Raw genomic sequence first — 23,636 nt, 5'->3', positions numbered from 1 at the left:
TTTGTGTGTGTGTGTTTGCTTCTTTACCTGCTCACTTGTGTGTTTAGTCAGAGCCCTTGACATCCATTTAAGGATGGAGACTTAAGGAATGATCACCGGCAGCTTTTTGTGTCTCATGCTACAGTTTGTTGCTTGGGGTGGAATTGGGAAGTGGTTAGGGGTCGATGCGTGGGCGGGGCCACTTCGGAAACGGACTGTCGTTGAAGCGCTGTCCAAGCAGAGCCACTCCCAGAATTGGAAGCGCGAGTTTCTGTTTTCTTTGATCAATTTGTGAGAATGATACTGCAGATACATTTCAAATACATACACACCTGGGAGCTGGGCAGGAGGGATCGGGGGGCATAGGTGCTAGAATGGAGGGCTTTGTGAGATGATGGATGAACATTTGGAGCACTACAAACTCAGAAAGTTACAGGTTATTATTTTTTGGGGGTGTGCGAGAAAGGGAGTAAATTGGCCACAGCATGCGGGGATTTGGGGGGGAAAAAACAATGAAAGTTGGGAGTGGGCAAAATGAGCAGGTAGTATTTGGAGCTTGGAACCAAGCAAGTTTTGTGGAATGGATGGAAAGTCAATGGTGTGTTCAATACAAATCATAGAACATTTTGGTTTTATCCAAAACACGCACACACAAAACATTGCGGATTTAAGTCCCAATAATTTTGACATGCGTGTTTTTCCATTGGATAGAAAATATAACTAAATGGTCAACATTTATTCTTTTCATCCAAAATGCAACAGGAGCAAATCGTATGGTTTTCATCCAAAATGTGAGAAAGACAAGATTTCTATGTATCAAAATCAAGGGTTTCGAATTTGGGCAATCAGCAATAACCATTTCTGTCACAGTTAGTTTGTTCAACGGCCAATCAAAAACTAACATTTTCAAGTTAAAAGACAGGACTATCATTTCAACTACATAACAGCATTTTTCACCAGAGCTGATTTTGGAATTTATGCAAAACAAGTCTGTTGGGGAAAATATTCACTAATTGTATTTTCATACTTAAAAGATTTTCTTTGCATTTAGGATAAAAAGACTAAACATGCTTTTCACTAGGCAGTGGCGTTTAGATCTGCAATGCTTTCTGGGGCCTCCAGAGATCACTGCGAGGCTGCGCTCTGTTTTTGGACAGCCGACTGACAATTTTCAGACAAAAATAAAGCGACCGCCGATGCCTCTTCAAGGCTCGGATATTCAAAAGAGGAAAACCAAAAAAAGAAGAGTAATATTGCACATCATCTTACAAAACTCTTAAGACTTGAGCCCACAGTGATTGAAACAGTGTACAAGAAAAGACAACACTAGTAAGATTACAGTGTCTGCAGTGATTCATTCATATGTACAAATGACCACCCCAAGGCCTTGCAACCAAAAAACAAACCCCGTCACAACACTACTTTAAGCAAGAATAGAACAATTAACAATAACGTGAGCTTTTTCTTTTGAAGTTTCTTTCGCCAAAAACCTTGATCCATCAACATTTGGCAGCCTTTCCCCCTTTGAATCGTATTAGCGCGTGTCGTCACTATAAAAACCACAAAAACAAATCTCGCCACACGATACCATGCAAACAGCGATTATAAAACACTGATATATTTTTTTGTAGTTATTTTACGGAAATAGATTACGATAAAACCTCACGCGTTTCTCCTCTTGGGACTTTTTCAAAGGCTCAGTTGATGCAGGCAAATCTTAAACCACTCGCAAACGTTTGTCTGTTTTTTTAGTTTGCCAAGATTACTCGTGAATTAGTCACATTTTGACTGTGAAGGAATAGTTTGATTGACAACTTGAGGGCCGTCAAAGCTTGTTCGATTGCATCAGTAGAGTTGTTCAAATGCTTTGTGGATCGCCGCCGCTGATATGTATTGTCTCGACCCTTTTGAACTTATTCCTTTTTAAGACGACCGCTTTGTGTTGATGTGGTTTTGGTGGTCTATATGTACAGTACAAAGACATCTACCGATACTAGCAGCATTCACCACAAATGGTCGTGGACATTCGAGCAACACTGAAAAGAAAGCTTTTTTTTTTGTATGTTTACTTGTTTTAAATACAGCTCTAGAAACTAATCACCTTTTAAATTCTCATATACTGTATAGATATATGTATATATGTATAGTATCTATTTATAGTTCTACTACAAGTGCAAGTGACTCCCCCTAAAAGAAAGAAAGTGACTCGATGACTCTAACGAAGACGTTGTACAAAATAGAGGAATAAAACAAAACAGCGCGAGTCCCTGTTTGAGCTATTGCACGTTCTTTCCCAGATACGTTATGTAGCTTCGTACCACAATCCAGTGGACGTAAATACAGTAGGCAAGTCTTGAGCCACCGTTAGATTGATTGTTTTAAACTTGGATTAACCCTGTGACTGCCTAGAGCACATTTTTGCCAAAATTAAAAGTCTCATGACGCCTAAATCGCAAAAATGCACCGAAAAAAAGTTTTGAAAGGGGTTAGCACATCGGCCTCAAAGCTCTGGGGTCCTGGGTTCAAATCCAGGTCACGTCCACCTGTGTGGAGTTTGCATGTTCTCCCCGGGCCTGCGTGGGTTTCCTCCGGGTACTCTGGTTTCCTCCGGGTACTCTGGTTTCCTCCCACATTCCAAGAACATGCGTGGTAGGCTGATTGGACACTCTAAATTGCCCCTAGGTATGATTCTAAGCGTGAATGGTTGTTTGTCTCCTTGTGCCCTGCGATCGGCTGGCCACCGATTCAGGGTGTCCCCCGCCTCTGGCCTGAAGTCAGCTGGGATAGGCTCCAGCACCCCCCGCAACCCCAATGAGGATAAAATGGTTCAGAAAAGAGATGAGATGAAATTAGCGGCTTGCTCCCGACACTCTGTAGAAATGAAAAATAATGTTTAGAGTCCGTTAATAATCACCCTCAGGAAAAATTCATATTAAACGTGAATTATCTCAGAAAGCTAATACCGATATATTTGGTTGAGAATTGGTCTCCACAGCACTAGCAAATTGTTCAAAAGAAGGAAATAGAACCTTCGTATATTTTAAGTAAAATGCAAATTTTTTGGACGCATAAATTCTCCCAGCATCAGGCAGCCAAAGGGTTAAAGAAAATTTCAAGTCGTTTTGTATTCGGGGCAAAAGTAGAGTTCAGTTGCATTTCACTGAGGCACAATGTAGTTACAGTTCATCTTTAACTCATTCACTGGCAATCGTCTCATCATCAGTGGCAGCCAATCACAACGGACAGCGGCGTTACGCAGGGCTCCATCTTAGAGCCCCTGTTGGTCTTAAACTAAAAGTGCATCAACTATATTCCCTTTCCATTGACTATTACCGTGAATAAGTTAAGAGCTATTTGCTTTCAAACAACTTTAGTGCAATACATTTGAATCGAATCATTATTATTTGGGATTTCCTATAATAAACTCTATCCAAAATGTGCAAATACGCCTCCTTCTATTAACGGGTAGGGGTGAGTAAAACAAGTCTGTCGACAAAGTTCATTTCTTGGCTGCCCTTTGGGCAACAATTAAGTTAAATATACTTGAAGGACTAAATCTTTGCCTCATTTGAGGCCTGCGGTTAAAACAACAAAGCTACTGGTGGCTTTGAGACGTGCACCAAGTCCTGTATATGTAAATATATATTAAATATGTATATAAAATGTCACTGGTGAATCTACTGCATAGAAGTCTGTCTGGTGGACAAAGTGGGTTTCTTGCTACAGAAGCCTCTCTTCCGTCCTCTACTTCTCCATCCCATGCTTTTAAATTCACTTAGACCTCTTTTACATTTCGCCTTTTTATTTATTTAAATAAACTGAGCACACTTTGCTCTCCGGTTGTATAGAATTTGACTCTGCAAAAATCATATGGCACATTTAATGTATAGAAATTTGGCAAAGAAACTGACACCGACATGTTGATGACGAAAAGCTCTGTCTCTAAACAAAATATTTTTTTGTTCTCTAGATGAAAAAATACTACTTTAGCATGAACAGTGCAGGTGCAGTGCGTGCGAATGCCATCCCATAAATAAATAGAAATTTAAAACCGACATTTTCGAGCGTCTGCTCGTAGCAAAGGACTAGTTCTCCCTTTTTTTTCTTTTTTTTTTTGGAATATATCACAAAAATACTACACTCATACCCAACAAGGCGTCAGAGCTTGTACATTATTTACAGGGATCCACACAAAGGGCTGCTGGTCTTGATGGTCCACCCCCTACCACGTGATTAACTCATCTTGACGCGCTATTCACAGTTTGTCTAGTTTCGATCCGTGTACCGTTTGGCAATTTGTTTTTTTCTTTTGTTTTTTTTCACCCTTATTTGATCTCAGTTGGAGTAAATTCTTGCTAATTAACAACAATCGCGTTTTGTTGGCACGTTCGTCGGGCGCTAACAGCCAAACGCTAACACGTGGATTTCACAGTTGGTACGTGAGTGAGGGCCTCTTTCCTGGCTGCTGGTGCTCTTTTTCGTCAGTCTAATGTCCCAAAGTAGGAACTCGTTTTTAGACCCCCCACCCCCCGTTTTGGTTGAACAAACGACAACCGAATCAAACGGAAAAGACAAAGTTAGCATGCACTCGCGGCTCGTTTAACGCGCCTGACGGCCAATGCCGATCTGGCGTCAATCTAAGACTCGGTCTGGCGCAATTCTGCTCGTCGGGGCGCTGAAGCCGAGTCGGGCGCGCTACGCTAAAAAATGGTGAGGGCGGCGACGTATGATGATGAAGCAGCATTGAGTGAGGACTTATAGGATGAGACATAACAAGGGAGCTCGGGGGGAGGGGGATTGGCAATGGTCGTGTAGGAGGGGGAAAAAGGGGACAAAAGGATTTGCTTTTTCAGGAGTAGATGGTGATGACCTCGCGTCCGCCTCCACGGACCAAGAGGACACGGTTGAGACCTTCAGTGAGGACCTCCAGGAACTCCATGTCTGGTAAAGAAATGCTAAGGAACTTGTCTCACACACGTTTTTGCCTTGCGATCTAGTTTTGAGTCTTCCTGGGGCTACTTTGGATGCAACGAGTCTCCACTACAGTTTTTCCACTGAGTCATACGGTACTCGGTCGTTTGGTCGCCCGGAAGGTTATTGATAATTACCATTTAAATTGTTGGTCAAATTCCCTAAATACAAACTGCGAATTATTATTTAGTCATACTTAATGCCCTATTAATTATTAGGCTAAAGAAAAGCTCCAAATTTCCCGTACTTTTATTGTGTTTTGTTGGAGAACTTGTTAAGACCCTGACTGACGTAGCTTCTTAAAGGGACAACGCATGTACATACAAACTCTTATACACTCTCACGTCGGCTCAGTGAAACTGCTCATGGCCATTGTTGGCTTGTATTGATGCATAGACCGTGTTGTTTTACCTTGTTTTGTCGCCGGTCTTTTGTTCGCCCGTTGTTTGGGTCTGGGCGACCAAAACACCGCAACCAAACGACCGCACACGGAGTCATACTGCCTCTGCTGGATACTGATTCGATTACGTCATCGGTTTCTACTATGCACAAGCTAACCGTGAGATAAATAATTTTTATAGCACAATTTCCGTTTTTTTTTTACAAGGAGTCAGTAGTAGTAGTAGTATGACTTGGAGAACATTGAAGAAATACATTTCTTTCCCTGCTTAAAAGCAACTAGCTGCCACCGAAACACGAAGATTTACCGCTATCCTCCGAGTTCCGATGGAAAGGATACAGTTTTCGTCACCCGTCCGGTTCTTGGGCGGGCCGGGCATGTTGAGCAGAACAAGCTTGGCCTCCGAGGACTTCTTGATGATGGCCTCGTTGAGTCGCAGCGCCGTGTGCATGCGGCGCACGTTGGACTGGTTCCTGCACAGATGCACATAAAATGCAAAATACGTCCACGCGCGTAAGCGAGGTAAATAAATCTGTGCGGTGGTGTGCGTGGGTGACAGATGCTCACTCGTACACCTTTTCATTGGCCTCAACCGCTCATATGTCATGTCAGAATGCATTTGAGAGGATCTGGGGTACTTACAGATTCTCCCATTCACTGCACAGCGGGAGCAAGAAGGGAAAGATGTACATATCAGAACCCAGACGTGGTAAAAAAAGTACTTACACTGTATGTACTTAGTACAAGTACAGATACTTGTGTGCAAAGTGGTAAGAAAAGCTCAATATTATCTAATTAGTTTTTTTTCAAAAGTTAATTTTCGCGATGAAAAAAAGTGAACAACTATTACTCACATTTTCAAGTGAGCACGCTACTTACCTTTCAAAATAATTGAACGTTTCGACAATGTGGAAAATGCAAAACTTATTTAGAACATGATGTTGCATTTTGAAGTTAATCTTCATGGTGAGGCAAAATCGAAAACTTTCAAATATATATATATTTTTTTCATTTAAATTGCTTGATATTTTTCATAGTTTTGATACAAAGTGCGTATTTAGTAATTTGGAAAAGACTGGCAGGAGATTTGTCGTATCTGGCGGCTCTGGAAAATCAAGTAGTAAATCAAATATTGTGGAAACGCTGTAGGTTGACTCACGGCTTCATGTTGAAGATGTCTTTGATGCCGCACGGTGTGGCGGCGCCGGCCGGCTTGCTAGCTTCCCCGTCACACTTCTCCGTCCAGGTCATCTGGACCTGTTCCCCGGGGCTCTGAGCCACCTCGGCCGGAGCCGGCGCGTCGGCGGCGGGCTCCGTCGGGGTGGTGTTGTCGTGGATGAGCTGCACCTGCGCGGGGGCGGGCACAGGGGGAGAGGCCGACTTTGACTATGAGGAGGAGGAAGGAGGGGAAGAAGGACAGACGGGGGCGAGGCCGGTAGTGGAAATACACGTAAATCCACGAGTGTTGGAATGCGGGTCAAAGTCACAGAATGTTTGAGAGGGACAAGAGAAAGGAAGACTGTTTGAATCAAGAACACCAATTTTCCAAAGTAAAACATTTTTGGTCAAACAAAACAGACAATACAGTAGGAGTTTTTCTTTTTCTTTTTTTTTGAGGTATGGAGATCCAAAAAAAACGAATGAATTCAGTTTTTACTATTACTTACTTTTTGCTCATGGCGAATAAAATACTTGTTTGTGTCACCTTTCTTAAGTGTTTTAACGTCAAATGTGCACACTCCATTAACGGCTTCTTTACCTCCTCTTCTGGTTTTTCCTCCTTGCTAGCGGACGGCGGTTCTTCTCCCACACTCAGCTGGGTGGTCACAGACCCTGGGTTCTTGCGCCGGATGGAGCCGCGGGACGAGTCAGTGATGCTCTGGATCTGAGAGGATTGGAAAAAAAAAAGCTCGAAAAATTGAGGATTTTATTCGCTCGTAAGCCTTTATTCCAAAGCTCAGCACTCAAAGCGACCGGGAGGAGGTCATAATAGCACAACTTTTTCTTCTGTCCTGCTGAGATGAGACACAGCACCGTCACGTGGCGCAACAAAGAAATAGAAGGGGAACACGGCGGGTCCTATTTTAACCAAAGCCCGGGAGTGCTTTACGTGACACATCGAGCCGAAGATGTCGAGTCGTATTTGCCGACGTGTTTTTGAGTGTGCCGTTCTCAAAGAGTGATTCGGGCTTTCTTACCTCCCTCTCACGCTCGTTCTTGGTCAGGTTGATCTGCTTTAGCATCTGCGAGCGTTGTTCCATCACCAGGGTCTTTTCATAGGTGTACGCCGAGATGTCACTTTCATGCTGGAAAAAGGCTAGAATTGATTCATGCAGAGGTGTCCAAACTACAATAAATCTGAAGATCTCATTGCAGATGGCCCACGCAAGAAGCTTGAGTTCATTGTTGTACTTAACAGCTTGAATGTTAGGAGCGATTCAATTAAACAGTGCATCTCCATTTTAAATGTTGGAATCAATGCCAGAAACTGTAGAATGATTGTACAGACGCTCCCCTACTTACGAACGCAATTGGTTCCGAGCGATTGTTCATAAGTTGAATTTGTTTGCAAGTTGATTCAGTGCTATATTTTGTATTATAATTTATGTTTAAGGCTGATATAAGTATATTGAAGGTTTATATAAGTGCATTTGTATGTTTAAGGCTTGTATAAGTAACACGCATTGGTTTGTACTGAAAAAAAAACATTTAATAAAATGGAGAGAATATGTACAGTACTGTAGAGCGAGAGAGAGGGATTTATGTATTAGAAACTGAAACTTTCAGAAGTCACTGTGGTCCAGTGGCAAAGACAATGGGTCAGAACTTCAGGTGGACTCGAGTTCAATTCCACTCTTTGCAATTCTCAAATTGTTTATTGAGGTAATGAAAAGGATAGATATAACTTCCAATCACATCATTTCAGAAGTCACTGTGGTCCAGTGGCAAAGACAATGGGTCAGAACTTCAGGTGGACTTGAGTTCAATTCCACTCTTTGCAATTCTCAAATTGTTTATTGAGGTAATGAAAAGGATAGATATAACTTTCAATCACATCATTTCAGAAGTCACTGTGGTCCAGTGGCAAAGACAATGGGTCAGAACTTCAGGTGGACTCGAGTTCAATTCCACTCTTTGCAATTCTCAAATTGTTTATTGAGGTAATGAAAAGGATAGATATAACTTCCAATCACATCATTTCAGAAGTCACTGTGGTCCAGTGGCAAAGACAATGGGTCAGAACTTCAGGTGGACTTGAGTTCAATTCCACTCTTTGCAATTCTCAAATTGTTTATTGAGGTAATGAAAAGGATAGATATAACTTCCAATCACATCACATCATTTCAGAAGTCACTGTGGTCCAGTGGCACAGACAATGGGTCAGAACTTCAGGTGGACTTGAGTTCAATTCCACTCTTTGCAATTCTCAAATTGTTTATTGAGGTAATGAAAAGGATAGATATAACTTCCAATCACATCATTTCAGAAGTCACTGTGGTCCAGTGGCAAAGACAATGGGTCAGAACTTCAGGTGGACTCGAGTTCAATTCCACTCTTTGCAATTCTCAAATTGTTTATTAAGGTAATGAAAAGGATAGATATAACTTCCAATCACATCATTTCAGAAGTCACTGTGGTCCAGTGGCAAAGACAATGGGTCAGAACTTCAGGTGGACTCGAGTTCAATTCCACTCTTTGCAATTCTCAAATTGTTTATTGAGGTAATGAAAAGGATAGATATAACTTCCAATCACATCATTTCAGAAGTCACTGTGGTCCAGTGGCAAAGACAATGGGTCAGAACTTCAGGTGGACTTGAGTTCAATTCCACTCTTTGCAATTCTCAAATTGTTTATTGAGGTAATGAAAAGGATAGATATAACTTCCAATCACATCACATCATTTCAGAAGTCACTGTGGTCCAGTGGCACAGACAATGGGTCAGAACTTCAGGTGGACTTGAGTTCAATTCCACTCTTTGCAATTCTCAAATTGTTTATTGAGGTAATGAAAAGGATAGATATAACTTCCAATCACATCATTTCAGAAGTCACTGTGGTCCAGTGGCAAAGACAATGGGTCAGAACTTCAGGTGGACTCGAGTTCAATTCCACTCTTTGCAATTCTCAAATTGTTTATTAAGGTAATGAAAAGGATAGATATAACTTCCAATCACATCATTTCAGAAGTCACTGTGGTCCAGTGGCAAAGACAATGGGTCAGAACTTCAGGTGGACTCGAGTTCAATTCCACTCTTTGCAATTCTCAAATTGTTTATTGAGGTAATGAAAAGGATAGATATAACTTCCAATCACATCATTTCAGAAGTCACTGTGGTCCAGTGGCAAAGACAATGGGTCAGAACTTCAGGTGGACTCAAGTTCAAATCAGGAGTGAGTTCAATTCCACTCTTTGCAATTCTCAAATTGTTTATTTGGGTAATGATAGGATAAGTATAACTTCCAATCATATATAGGCGGGCCGCCTCGTGGTGTAGTGGGTAAGTCACCTGCCTGCGACGTGGGTGTCGAGGGTTCACGTCCCGGTGTCGCCAGTCAACGACTGCATGGCGTCGGCAGTCGGCCGAAGGCCGACTGTCGAACGCCACCAGGGATCCCCCCTCCCAACTGTCTTCCGGTCAGCCGAAGGCTGACCGGAAATATTGTTTTGCTGAAAAAAATGACTAAGTCTTTATTTGAATGAAAAAAGGATTACCCATTTACTGAACTACTAGTGTAGTGATCAGTCAAACGAGAGCGGGATTCGAACCCCAGTCTCCCACATGGCAGTCAAACTAACTAACTTGAGGTCTGTCTGACCCATTGTCTTTGCCACTGGACCACAGTGACTTCTGAAATGAGATGATTAGAAGTTATATTTATCATTTTCATCACCTCAATAAACAATTTGAGATTTGCAAAGAGTGGACTTGAACTCACTCCAGATTTGAACTTGTGTCCAACTTTAATTTCAACCCATTGTTCTTGCCACTAGACCACAGTGTCTTCTGAAATGAAGTGATTGGAAGTTATATTTATCCTTTTCATTACCTCAATAAACAATTTGAGAATTGCAAAGAGTGGAATCAAACTCACTTCTGATTTGAACTTGAGTCCACCTGAAGTTCTGACCCAATGTCTTTGCCACTGCACCACAGTAAAGTTGGAAGTTGTATTTATCCTTTTCATTACCTCAATAAACAATTTGAGAATTGCAACAAGTGGAATTGAACTCACTCCTGATTCCCGCCTCATGTTCTGACCCAATGATTTTGCCAGTGGACCACAGCAACAACTAGAAGGTGAAGAATCAGAAGTCAGATTTATTCTCCGACTCTCTTAGCCTTACTTGCTATGTCATTTTTTAAAGAAAAAAAGCCTTACTATACTATGTCGTTTTTTAAGAAAAGAAGCCTTACTATACAATATCGTTTTTTAAGAAAAAAAGGCTTCCTCTACTATGTCGTTTTTCAAGAAAAAAAGCCATGCTATACTATGTCGTTTTTAGGGGGGAAAAGCCATACTATACTATGTCGTTTTTTAAGAAAAAAAGCCTTACTATACTATGTCGTTTTTTAAGAAAAAAAGCCATACTATACTATGTCGTTTTTTAAAGGAAAAAAGCCATACTATACTATGTCGTTTTTTAGGGAAAAAGCCTTCCTCTACTATGTCGTTTTTCAAGAAAAAAAGCCATGCTATACTATGTCATTTTTTTTAGGGGAAAAAAGCCATACTATACTATGTCGTTTTTTAGGAAAAAAAGCCTTACTATACTATGTCGTTTTTTAAAGGAAAAAAGCCATACTATACTATGTCGTTTTTTAGGGAAAAAGCCTTCCTCTACTATGTCGTTTTTCAAGAAAAAAAGCCATGCTATACTATGTCATTTTTTTAGGGGAAAAAAGCCATACTATACTATGTCGTTTTTTAGGAAAAAAAGCCTTATTATACTATGTCGTTTTTTTAAGAAAGAAAAGCCTTACTATACATGGTCTTTTTTAAACAAAAAAGCCTTACTATACATGGTCATTTTTTAAGAAAAAAAGCCTTACTATACTATGTCGTTTTTTAAGAAAAGAAGCCTTACTATACAATATCGTTTTTTAAGAAAAAAAGGCTTCCTCTACTATGTCGTTTTTCAAGAAAAAAAGCCATGCTATACTATGTCGTTTTTTAGGGGGGAAAAGCCATACTATACTATGTCGTTTTTTAAGAAAAAAAGCCTTACTATACTATGTCGTTTTTTAAGAAAAAAAGCCATACTATACTATGTCGTTTTTCAAGAAAAAAAGCCATGCTATACTATGTCGTTTTTTTAGGGGGAAAAAGCCATACTATACTATGTCGTTTTTTAGGAAAAAAAGCCTTACTATACTATGTCGTTTTTTTAAGAAAAAAAGCCTTACTATACATGGTCTTTTTTAAACAAAAAAGCCTTACTATACATGGTCATTTTTTAAGAAAAAAGCCTTACTATACATGGTCTTTTTTGTAAATAAAAAGCCTTACTATACTATGTCGTTTTTAAAGACAAAAAAGCCTTACTATACTGTGTCGTTTTTAAAGAAAATGAGCCTTACTATACTATGTCGTCTTTAAAGAAAAAAGCCTATACTATGTTGTTTTTTAAGAAAAAAGCCTTACTATACTATGTCGTTTTTTTACGAAAAAAGCTTTACAATACTGTCGTTTTTTTTTAAGAAAAAAGCCTTACAATACTATGTCATTTTTTAAGAAAAAAAGCCTTAACGAACGCAATTGGTTCCGAGCGATTGTTCATAAGTTGAATTTGTTTGTAAGTTGATTCAGTGCTATATTTTGTATTATAATTTATGTTTAAGGCCGATATAAGTATATTGAAGGTTTATATAAGTGCATTTGTATGTTTAAGGCTTGTATAAGTAACACACATTGGTTTGTACTGAAAAAAATAAATAAAATGGAGAGAATATGTACAGTACTGTAGAGAGAGAGAGAGAGATTTATGTATTAGAAACTGGCCAAAAGAAGCGACCTAATGACGATTGCACAGTTTTCTTCTTTTTTTCATCATAAATGATGTGGTAGCACAGTATGGCATCATTCAATTGATTTGCAAACTTTGTGCAACGTTCAATATTTGGGTCCTGCTGCTCGATCTTTCTGTTTATAAATGGTACTGACGGTCGAACGATTCATTGCCCGTGAAACGCTCACCACTCTCACGCGCATCAAGCTTCGTTCTTATTGCCACTCGTTTCAGAAGAAATGGCTTGCCTCTTCCTTGCAACTCCCTCAATAGAAGCCTTTAGCTTTTTACCAACCATATTCAATATTGGATGCATGAGATATTTAATGATACAAATGAAAAAGGTTCTTTGCACACTGGAGATACATTCACGCACTTCCGCATTGCAACGAAGAAGAAGGTAGATGCTGGGTGAGCTGAGCTCTCACAGCGCCAGGCGTCGGTATTAGCGGCGGAAAGAAGTACTACTCCGAAAAAGGCGCGAAATACAAAATTCGGACTTGCGAACATTTTTGGACTTAAACGCAATGTGCAGACATGTTCGTATGTACCGTTGTTCGTAAGTTGAATGTTCGTAAGTAGGGGAGCGTCTGTATTATGTTTTACACAAATTTATATATGATACTGTGTGATAAATTGAGCTCTCGGTTGTTTTTTTTCTTAAATGTTGACTCACCATTTCTACCACTTCCACCATAGCATCAATACGGAGATGATAGAGGAAGGTTGTCAAGTCCTTCTTCATTTGGATGCTGTTGTCGTCCAAGTGGGCCACGGTAAAGATGCGCATCTTGCACTTTCTCCAAACCTGAGGAAGGAGGAAACATTTTCACACCGTGACATAATTTTTTCCAGGTAAAAAAGCGTGGGCGGCACCTTATGCTGGCGCAGGAGAAAGGGGAGGAGCATCAGCATGCCACCGTCATGGACAATCCACCACACGTCGATGTGGCCCTCGGTGAAACGCTCGCCGTTTGACGGGAAGGCGGCAATGTTTTTGGGCACCAGTAAAGCCAGATGAGCGGCAGTGGTTTCCCGCACAAGCTCTGCAAGAATGACAAGAGGGGCAAATTGTCAAATCCAGGTTGAAGTGATTGTGTCTATAATAGTGTAATGGTATAGTCGAATCATTTTCAAGGCTGAGAGTTTTTTTGGCAAAAAAGCCTTACTATACAGTATGTCTTTTTTTTACAAAACAAAATGAAGCCTTCCTATCCATGCTCAACTGGTCTTTATATTTAATTTTAAAAAGCCTTACTATAAATGCTCTGTTTTTTGAAAAAATAAAAGCCTTACTCTGTATTGTCTTTGTTTTCAACCCAAAAAAATAATCCTTACATGGTCTACTTTTTTCTTTTGATGTTGTTTAAGAAAATAAGCCTTACAATATGTGGTCTTTTTTAAGGGAAAAGGCCTTACTGTACATGGTTTACTTTTTTGCCTTTCTATACATATATATATATATACATATGCACTATATAAATGCTCTTTTTAGGGGGGGGAATAAAGGCCTTACTCCACATTGTCTCCAAAAAAGTCTTACTATCCATGGTCTACCCTCAATATTTTTTAATTAAAAAGCGTTACCATATATACATGGTCATATGTGGCCATTTTTTAAAAGAAAAAAAGCCTTAGTATACATGATCATTTGTTAAGAAAAAACCTTACTATACATGGTCATTTTTTATGAAAAAAAAGGCCATACTATACGGCCATTGTTTTTACGAAAAAAAAGCCTTAGTATACATAGTCATATTTTAAAGAAAAAAGGCTGAGTATACATGGTCATTTTTTACGAAATAAAAGCCTTACTATACATGGATATTTTTTACGAAAAAAAGGGCTTACTATACATGGTCATTTTGAAGAAAAAAAGCCTCACTTACATAGTCATTTTTAAGGAAAAAAAGCCTTAGTATATATGGTCATTTTTTAAGAAAAAAGCCTTAGCATACAGTCATTTTTTAAGAAAAAAGCCTTAGTATACATGGTCATTTTTAAGAAAAAAGCCTTAGTATACATGGTCATTTTATAAGAAAAAAGCCTTAGTATACATGGTCATTTTGTACAGAATAAAAGCCTTACTATAGATGGTCATTTTGTACAGAATAAAAGCCTTACTATAGATGGTCATTTTTTTTGAAGGAAAAAGCCTTAGTATACATGGTCATTTTTTAAGAGAAAAGCCTTAGTATACATGGTCATTTTTTAAGAATAAAGCCTTAGTATACATGGTCATTTTATAAGAAAAAAGCCTTAGTATACATGGTCATTTTATAAGAAAAAAGCCTTAGTATACATGGTCATTTTGTACAGAATAAAAGCCTTACTATAGATGGTCATTTTTTTTGAAGGAAAAAGCCTTAGTATACATGGTCATTTTTTAAGAGTAAAGCCTTAGTATACATGGTCATTTTTTAAGAATAAAGCCTTAGCATACATAGTCATTTTTTAAGAAAAAAGCCTTAGTATACATGGTCATCTTTTAAGAAAAAAGCCTTATTATACATGCTCATTTTTTAAGAAAAAAGCCTTAGTATACATGGTCATTTTATAAGAAAAAAGCCTTAGTATACATGGTCATTTTATAAGAAAAAAGCCTTAGTATACATGGTCATTTTGTAGGGAATAAAAGCCTTACTATAGATGGTCATTTTTTTTAAAGAAAAAAGCCTTAGTATACATGGTCATCTTTTAAGAAAAAAGCCTTAGTATACATGGTCATTTTATAAGAAAAAAGCCTTAGTATACATGGTCATTTTGTACAGAATAAAAGCCTTACTATAGATGGTCATTTTTTTTTGCGAAAAAGCCTTAGTATACATGGTCATTTTATAAGAAAAAAAGCCTTAGTATACATGGTCATTTTGTACAGAATAAAAGCCTTACTATAGATGGTCATTTTTTTTGAAGAAAAAAGCCTTAGTATACATGGTCATTTTATAAGAAAAAAGCCTTAGTATACATGGTCATTTTGTACAGAATAAAAGCCTTACTATAGATGGTCTTTTTTTTTTTACGAAAAAGCCTTAGTATACATGGTCATTTTATAAGAAAAAAAGCCTTAGTATACATGGTCATTTTGTACAGAATAAAAGCCTTACTATAGATGGTCATTTTTTTGAAGGAAAAAGCCTTAGTATACATGGTCATTTTTTAAGAGAAAAGCCTTAGTATACATGGTCATTTTTTTAAGAATAAAGCCTTAGTATACATGGTCATTTTTTAAGAAAAAAGCCTTAGCATACATAGTCATTTTTTAAGAAAAAAGCCTTAGTATACATGGTCATTTTATAAGAAAAAAGCCTTAGTATACATGGTCATTTTTTAAGAAAAAAGCCTTAGCATACATAGTCATTTTTTAAGAAAAAAGCCTTAGTATACATGGTCATTTTATAAGAAAAAAGCCTTAGTATACATGGTCATTTTGTACAGAATAAAAGCCTTACTATAGCTGGTCATTTTTTTTGAAGGAAAAAGCCTTAGTATACATGGTCATTTTTTAAGAGTAAAGCCTTAGTATACATGGTCATCTTTTAAGAAAAAAGCCTTAGTATACATGGTCATTTTTTAAGAAAAAAGCCTTAGTATACATGGTCATTTTATAAGAAAAAAGCCTTAGTATACATGGTCATTTTGTACAGAATAAAAGCCTTACTATAGATGGTCATTTTGTACAGAATAAAAGCCTTACTATAGATGGTCATTTTTTTTGAAGGAAAAAGCCTTAGTATACATGGTCATTTTTTAAGAATAAAGCCTTAGTATACATGGTCATTTTTTAAGAATAAAGCCTTAGTATACATGGTCATTTTTTAAGAAAAAAGCCTTAGCATACATAGTCATTTTTTAAGAAAAAAGCCTTAGTATACATGGTCATTTTATAAGAAAAAAGCCTTAGTATACATGGTCATTTTGTACAGAATAAAAGCCTTACTATAGATGGTCATTTTTTTTGAAGGAAAAAGCCTTAGTATACGTGGTCATTTTTTAAGAATAAAGCCTTAGTATACATGGTCATTTTTTACGAATCAAAAGCCTTAGTATACATGGTCATTTTTTTACGGAGTAAAAGCCTTACTATACATGGTCATTTTTTACGAATCAAAAGCCTTAGTATACATGGTCATTTTTTTACGGAGTAAAAGCCTTACTATACATGGTCATTTTTTAAGAAAAAAGCCTTAGTATACATGGTCATTTTTTAAGAAAAAAGCCTTAGTATACATGGTGATTTTATAAGAAAAAAGCCTTAGTATACATGGTCATTTTGTACAGAATAAAAGCCTTACTATAGATGGTCATTTTTTTTTAAGGAAAAAGCCTTAGTATACATGGTCATTTTTTAAGAGTAAAGCCTTAGTATACATGGTCATTTTTTAAGAATAAAGCCTTAGCATACATAGTCATTTTTTTAAGAAAAAAGCCTTAGTATACATGGTCATCTTTTAAGAAAAAAGCCTTATTATACATGCTCATTTTTTAAGAAAAAAGCCTTAGTATACATGGTCATTTTATAAGAAAAAAGCCTTAGTATACATGGTCATTTTATAAGAAAAAAGCCTTAGTATACATGGTCATTTTGTACGGAATAAAAGCCTTACTATAGATGGTCATTTTTTTTTAAGAAAAAAGCCTTAGTATACATGGTCATCTTTTAAGAAAAAAGCCTTATTATACTTGCTTATTTTTTAAGAAAAAAGCCTTAGTATACATGGTCATTTTATAAGAAAAAAGCCTTAGTATACATGGTCATTTTATAAGAAAAAAGCCTTAGTATACATGGTCATTTTGTACAGAATAAAAGCCTTACTATAGATGGTCATTTTTTTTTACGAAAAAGCCTTAGTATACATGGTCATTTTATAAGAAAAAAAGCCTTAGTATACATGGTCATTTTGTACAGAATAAAAGCCTTACTATAGATGGTCATTTTTTTTGAAGGAAAAAGCCTTAGTATACATGGTCATTTTTTAAGAGAAAAGCCTTAGTATACATGGTCATTTTTTAAGAATAAAGCCTTAGTATACATGGTCATTTTTTAAGAAAAAAGCCTTAGCATACATAGTCATTTTTTAAGAAAAAAGCCTTAGTATACATGGTCATCTTTTAAGAAAAAAGCCTTAGTATACATGGTCATTTTTTTACGGAGTAAAAGCCTTACTATACATGGTCATTTTTTAAGAAAAAAGCCTTAGTATACATGGTCATTTTATAAGAAAAAAGCCTTAGTATACATGGTCATTTTTTAAGAGAAAAGCCTTAGTATACATGGTCATTTTTTAAGAATAAAGCCTTAGTATACATGGTCATTTTTTAAGAAAAAAGCCTTAGCATACATAGTCATTTTTTAAGAAAAAAGCCTTAGTATACATGGTCATTTTATAAGAAAAAAGCCTTAGTATACATGGTCATTTTGTACAGAATAAAAGCCTTACTATAGATGGTCATTTTTTTTGAAGGAAAAAGCCTTAGTATACATGGTCATTTTTTAAGAGAAAAGCCTTAGTATACATGGTCATTTTTTAAGAATAAAGCCTTAGTATACATGGTCAGTTTGTACAGAATAAAAGCCTTACTATAGATGGTCATTTTTTTTGAAGGAAAAAGCCTTAGTATACATGGTCATTTTTTAAGAGTAAAGCCTTAGTATACATGGTCATTTTTTAAGAATAAAGCCTTAGTATACATGGTCATTTTATAAGAAAAAAAGCCTTAGTATACATGGTCATTTTGTACAGAATAAAAGCCTTACTATAGCTGGTCATTTTTTTTGAAGGAAAAAGCCTTAGTATACATGGTCATTTTTTAAGAGTAAAGCCTTAGTATACATGGTCATCTTTTAAGAAAAAAGCCTTAGTATACATGGTCATTTTTTACGGAGTAAAAGCCTTACTATACAAGGTCATTTTTTAAGAAAAAAGCCTTCGTATACATGGTCATTTTATAAGAAAAAACCCTTAGTATACATGGTCATTTTATAAGAAAAAAGCCTTAGTATACATGGTCATTTTGTACAGAATAAAAGCCTTACTATAGATGGTCATTTTTTTTGAAGGAAAAAGCCTTAGTATACATGGTCATTTTTTAAGAGTAAAGCCTTAGTATACATGGTCATTTTTTAAGAATAAAGCCTTAGTATACATGGTCATTTTTTAAGAAAAAAGCCTTAGCATACATAGTCATTTTTTAAGAAAAAAGCCTTAGTATACATGGTCATCTTTTAAGAAAAAAGCCTTAGTATACATGGTCATTTTTTAAGAAAAAAGCCTTAGTATACATGGTCATTTTTTTAAGAGTAAAGCCTTAGTATACATGGTCATTTTTTAAGAATAAAGCCTTAGTATAAATGGTCATTTTTTAAGAAAAAAGCCTTAGTATACATGGTCATTTTTAAAGAAAAAAGCCTTAGTATACATGGTCATTTTTTAAGAGTAAAGCCTTAGTATACATGGTCATTTTTTAAGAATAAAGCCTTAGTATACATGGTCATTTTTTAAGAAAAAAGCCTTAGTATACATGGTCATTTTGTACAGAATAAAAGCCTTACTATAGATGGTCATTTTTTTTGAAGGAAAAAGCCTTAGTATACATGGTCATTTTTTAAGAGTAAAGCCTTAGTATACATGGTCATTTTTTAAGAATAAAGCCTTAGTATACATGGTCATTTTTTAAGAAAAAAGCCTTAGCATACATAGTCATTTTGTACAGAATAAAAGCCTTACTATAGCTGGTCATTTTTTTTGAAGGAAAAAGCCTTAGTATACATGGTCATTTTTTAAGAAAAAAGCCTTAGTATACATGGTCATTTTTTAAGAGTAAAGCCTTAGTATACATGGTCATTTTTTAAGAATAAAGCCTTAGTATACATGGTCATTTTTTAAGAAAAAAGCCTTAGTATACATGGTCATTTTTAAAGAAAAAAGCCTTAGTATACATGGTCATTTTTTAAGAGTAAAGCCTTAGTATACATGGTCATTTTTTAAGAATAAAGCCTTAGTATACATGGTCATTTTTTAAGAAAAAAGCCTTAGTATACATGGTCATTTTGTACAGAATAAAAGCCTTACTATAGATGGTCATTTTTTTTGAAGGAAAAAGCCTTAGTATACATGGTCATTTTTTAAGAGAAAAGCCTAAGTATACATGGTCATTTTTTAAGAATAAAGCCTTAGCATACGTGGTCATTTTTTACGAATCAAAAGCCTTAGTATACATGGTCATTTTTTTACGGAGTAAAAGCCTTACTATACATGGTCATTTTTTTAAGAAAAAAGCCTTAGTATACATGGTCATTTTTTAAGAGAAAAGCCTTAGTATGCATGGTCATTTTTTAAGAATAAAGCCTTAGTATACATGGTCATTTTTTACGAATCAAAAGCTTGACTATACACGGTCATTTTTTAAGAAAAAAGCCTTAGTATACATGGCCATTTTTTTACGGAGTAAAAGCCTTACTATACATGGTCACTTTTAAAGAAAAAAGCCTTAGTATACATGGTCATTTTTTAAGAAAAAAAGCCTTAGTATATATGGTCATTTTGTACGGAATACGTAAAAGCTTTACTATACATACATGGTCATTTTTTAAGAAAAAAGCCTTAGTATACATGGTCATTTTTAAAGAAAAAAGCCTTAGTATACATGGTCATTTTTTAAGAAAAAAGCCTTAGTATAAATGGTCATTTTTTAAAGAACAAAAGCCTTACTATACATGGTCATTTTTTAAGAAAAAAGCCTTGGTATACGTGGTCATTTTTTAAGAATAAAGCCTTAGTATACAATGTATACTAAGGCTTTAGTCTTTAAAAATGACCATGTATAATAAAGCTTTTATTCTGTACAAAATGATCATGTATACCAGTGGTCCCCAAACTATTCCAGAAAGGGCCGCAGTGGGTGCATGTTTTCGTTCCAACCGGTAAGAGGAAACCTTTCCACCAATCTGGTATCCTAGAAGTGCAATCAGTGGATTGCAGTCAGGTGCTTCTTTTTTCAGCAGAAACCTCATTGGTTAAACTGTTTGTGTTGGATCGGTTGGAACAAAAACCTGCACCCACAGCGGCCCTCCAGGACCGGTTTGGAGAGTTCTCAATTGTATACTATACATGGTCATTTTGTACAGAATAAAAGCTTTACTATACATGGTCATTTTTAAAGAAAAAAACCTTAGTATACATGGTCATTTTGTACGGAATAAAAGCCTTACTAAAAATGGTCATTTTTTAAAGAAAAAAAGTCTTAGTATACATAGTCATCTTTAAAGAAAAAAGCCTTAGTATACATGGTCATTTTTTAAGAAAAATGCCTTAGTGTACATGGTCATTTTTTAAGAAAAAAGCCTTAGTGTACATGGTCATTTTTAAAGAAAAAAAGCCTTACTATACATGGTCATTTTTTAAGAAGAAATCCTTGGTATACGTGGTCATTTTTTAAGAACAAAGCCTTAGTATACATGGTCATTTTGTACGGAATAAAAGCTTTACAAAACATGGTCATTTTTTAAGAAAAAAGCCTTAGTATACGTGGTCATTTTTTAAGAATAAAGCCTTAGTATACATGGTCATTTTTTAAAGGAAAAAAAGCCTTACTATACATGGTCATTTTTTAAAGAAAAAAGCCTTAGTATACGTGGTCATTTTTTAAGAATAAAGCCTTAGTATACATGGTCATTTTTTATGGAATAAAAGCCTTACTATACATGGTAATTTTTTAAGAAAAAAGCCTTAGTATACATGGTCATTTTTTAAGAAAAAAAGGCCATACTACACGCCCATTGTTTTTTTTTTTTTTTTTTTTTAAAGTCTTACTATACTGGTCAGTTTTAAAGAAAAAAGCTTTAGTATACATGGTCATATTTTTTACGAAATAAAAGCCTTAGTATTCATGGTCATTGTTTTACCAAATAAAAGCCTTAGTATACATGGTCATTGTTTTACCAAATAAAAGCCTTACTACACTGGTCTTTTTCCCCCCCCAAAAAAACATTACTAAATGGTCGTTTTGTTTTACAAAAATTAGCGTTACTATACATGGTCATTTTTAAGGAAAAAAATCTTAATATACATGTTAAGAAATGGTATTGTAGCAAGCCTGCATAAAGAAGCTAAATGTGTTCTGGCACACGCTTGACTGACGTTCAACGTACCGACAAAGTTCCTCCAGGTCTGATGCTCGTCACCCTGCTTCCAGTTGCGCGGCCACGACACCAGCATGGCGTTGTGCTTCAGGCCACCCAGCCCGCTGGCCTGGAGCAGGTGGGAGGTGGCGTCGCGCAGGTTGGACGACACCGTCACCACACAGAAGCCTTTCACCTTCTCCGTCTCCATCAGTTTATGCAGCGCCTACAAACACGCAGGTTTGCACACTCATTCCGCCTCAGTCTCAATAACCCGTGCTCCAGAAGACACACCACGTCTGCCATTTCGGTTTATGATTGCAAAAATAGCTTTCCATGTTTTCCGTCTTAGTCACCCTCTAAAGAACTGTTACGGTGGCCGAAAAGTGCCAGGCGAACGGCATAGTCCTAACACTTTGAGAAAAGGAAAAAGCACCAATGCAAATAGCCACAACACGAGCTCCGATTCCCAACAACACTATGCCCAACCGTCCACATCACGAAGGTAAATAGCCAAACGTGAACCTCAATTGCCAAAACACGAACCCTGATCGACTAGAACACAATGCCCAATTGCCCACAACACAAATGCAAATAGGCACAACACTAATGCAAAAACCCGTTGGGGCTATTTATATTCGTGTTGTGGCAATTGGGGTTTGTATTGTGGCTATTTACATTCGGGTCAACAAATTTGCTTTAGTGCAGTCGATCCTACCTGTTCCGCCCGTTGGGTGTGTTCGTAGTTGTCCAGGTAAGTGCCCACCAGCGCCGTGCCAACAATGGTCAACCCCTTGCCCGCTTTTAGCTGATTTGTGAGCGAAAGCAGCCTGGGCTGCTCCACGTTCTGCTCGGCATCCGTGCTCACCAGCACCAGCAATTGTGGCCTGAGGGGTACAAACAAGTCCAGGGTGGTGGGAAATAAAACACAACCAGGGCACGAAAAGGAAAGCAGCTGAAGATGCGAGTCAAAAATTCCAATTGTTGTTTGTCATGCGTGTGATGTGGAGAACCTCATTAGCTGCGAGATTGACATGTGTTGTCATTTCTCTGTTAGTAAGCGACAAGCACCACACGACTATAAAAGAGTGTATGTGTGCTTACCTCCAGTTCTTGGTGTGGGGAGGTCCTTCTTCGAGACGCATGAGTGCGTAACGCGCAGCGCTGAGGGACAGACCTCGAATTCCGTCGCCCCACTCCTTCTCCGCACTGCGAAATGCACGCAAAGCCTTGAAGGCGCCCACTCATCAATCAAGTGGTCCTTTTTGGCCAGCTCAATTGAAATGCAGTGCTACACAGCAGAGAGGATTTAGTCGTGCACAGGCCGCAAAAGCAAAAGTACAAATGGGGTCTCAAGTGAAAACAAAACTTTATTTTATACTTTGTTCTGTAATAACAAAGCAAATCTCAAAGTAGAGCAAAAAACTGTATTTGTAAATTTGGATGTGATTTTACTATGTTCAAATCTCTTTCAATAACGTCTTAAAACATTTTGCATTTAATCATGTCATTTTAGGTTTTTATTTTATTCTTTCATCTTACTGTACTGGTTTTGTTATTTTTGGGTGATTTAGTTATTTTACTGTTATGTATTTTGTTTTATTTATTCAATTTATTCAAGTTGTTTTTACACATTTGCTTTATTATTTTAAGAAATGATTTAATTGTTTCATATTATTATTCTATTAGTTTTAGTATTAAAACTTCTGACTTTTTTCCATGTAATGAAACATTTCAGACTAACAGCGTCACACTTCTGAGATTGTGGGTTCAATCCCAGGTGGGTTCCAGGCTTGTCTGGGATAGTCATCAGCACCCCCGCGTCTCTTGTTAAGAAAAGCGGCTCGAGTAATGTAGTAGCATTTTTTTAACTATATGATATATTGAAAAAAAATGCCAATGTTGATCATGTTTTTGATCGATTTTACTGGATCGCTGTTTGATCACCTCATTCTTATCATACACACTTTTAGATAATTATCATCACTTTTGCTTTCCACTCACCCTGCAAACTCGATATACTTGTAAATGGAGCCGGCGATCACCATAGCGACGATGGCGTAGTACCAGGAGCACAGGAACATAAGCGTGAGGCACAAGCTCATACCCAAGAAGGACAGAGTCCTGCGGGGGACAAAAGACCAAACTGCTCAG

At 37.0% G+C, this 23,636-nt stretch overlaps 1 protein-coding gene across 6 annotated transcripts in view; it reads right to left on the bottom strand.

The window, feature by feature from the left end:
• Positions 1–4,036: 4,036 nt before the first annotated feature.
• The window catches only part of slc12a5a (solute carrier family 12 member 5a), a 110,345-nt gene continuing 90,745 nt past the window's right edge, over positions 4,037–23,636 (bottom strand). For 3 of the 6 annotated variants that reach the window (XM_077602064.1, XM_077602065.1, XM_077602069.1), the window contains 12 exons: positions 23,487–23,606; positions 22,587–22,691; positions 22,201–22,369; positions 21,513–21,708; positions 13,238–13,407; positions 13,038–13,169; positions 7,549–7,656; positions 7,110–7,235; positions 6,510–6,736; positions 5,993–6,007; positions 5,690–5,823; positions 4,037–4,920 (listed from right to left, as the gene is read on the bottom strand). In XM_077602064.1, coding sequence (XP_077458190.1) covers positions 4,829–4,920; positions 5,690–5,823; positions 5,993–6,007; positions 6,510–6,736; positions 7,110–7,235; positions 7,549–7,656; positions 13,038–13,169; positions 13,238–13,407; positions 21,513–21,708; positions 22,201–22,369; positions 22,587–22,691; positions 23,487–23,606 — 1,594 coding nt within the window. In that variant the 3' untranslated portion in view covers positions 4,037–4,828. The remainder of the gene's footprint in view (positions 4,921–5,689; positions 5,824–5,992; positions 6,008–6,509; positions 6,737–7,109; positions 7,236–7,548; positions 7,657–13,037; positions 13,170–13,237; positions 13,408–21,512; positions 21,709–22,200; positions 22,370–22,586; positions 22,692–23,486; positions 23,607–23,636) is intronic. The other 3 variants (XM_077602067.1, XM_077602066.1, XM_077602068.1) reach the window with 3 other exon arrangements.

Source organism: Stigmatopora argus, chromosome 6 (assembly GCF_051989625.1).
Source record: "Stigmatopora argus isolate UIUO_Sarg chromosome 6, RoL_Sarg_1.0, whole genome shotgun sequence".
NCBI classification, from domain to species: domain Eukaryota; kingdom Metazoa; phylum Chordata; class Actinopteri; order Syngnathiformes; family Syngnathidae; genus Stigmatopora; species Stigmatopora argus.
This window is presented reverse-complemented; position numbering and strand designations above follow the sequence as displayed.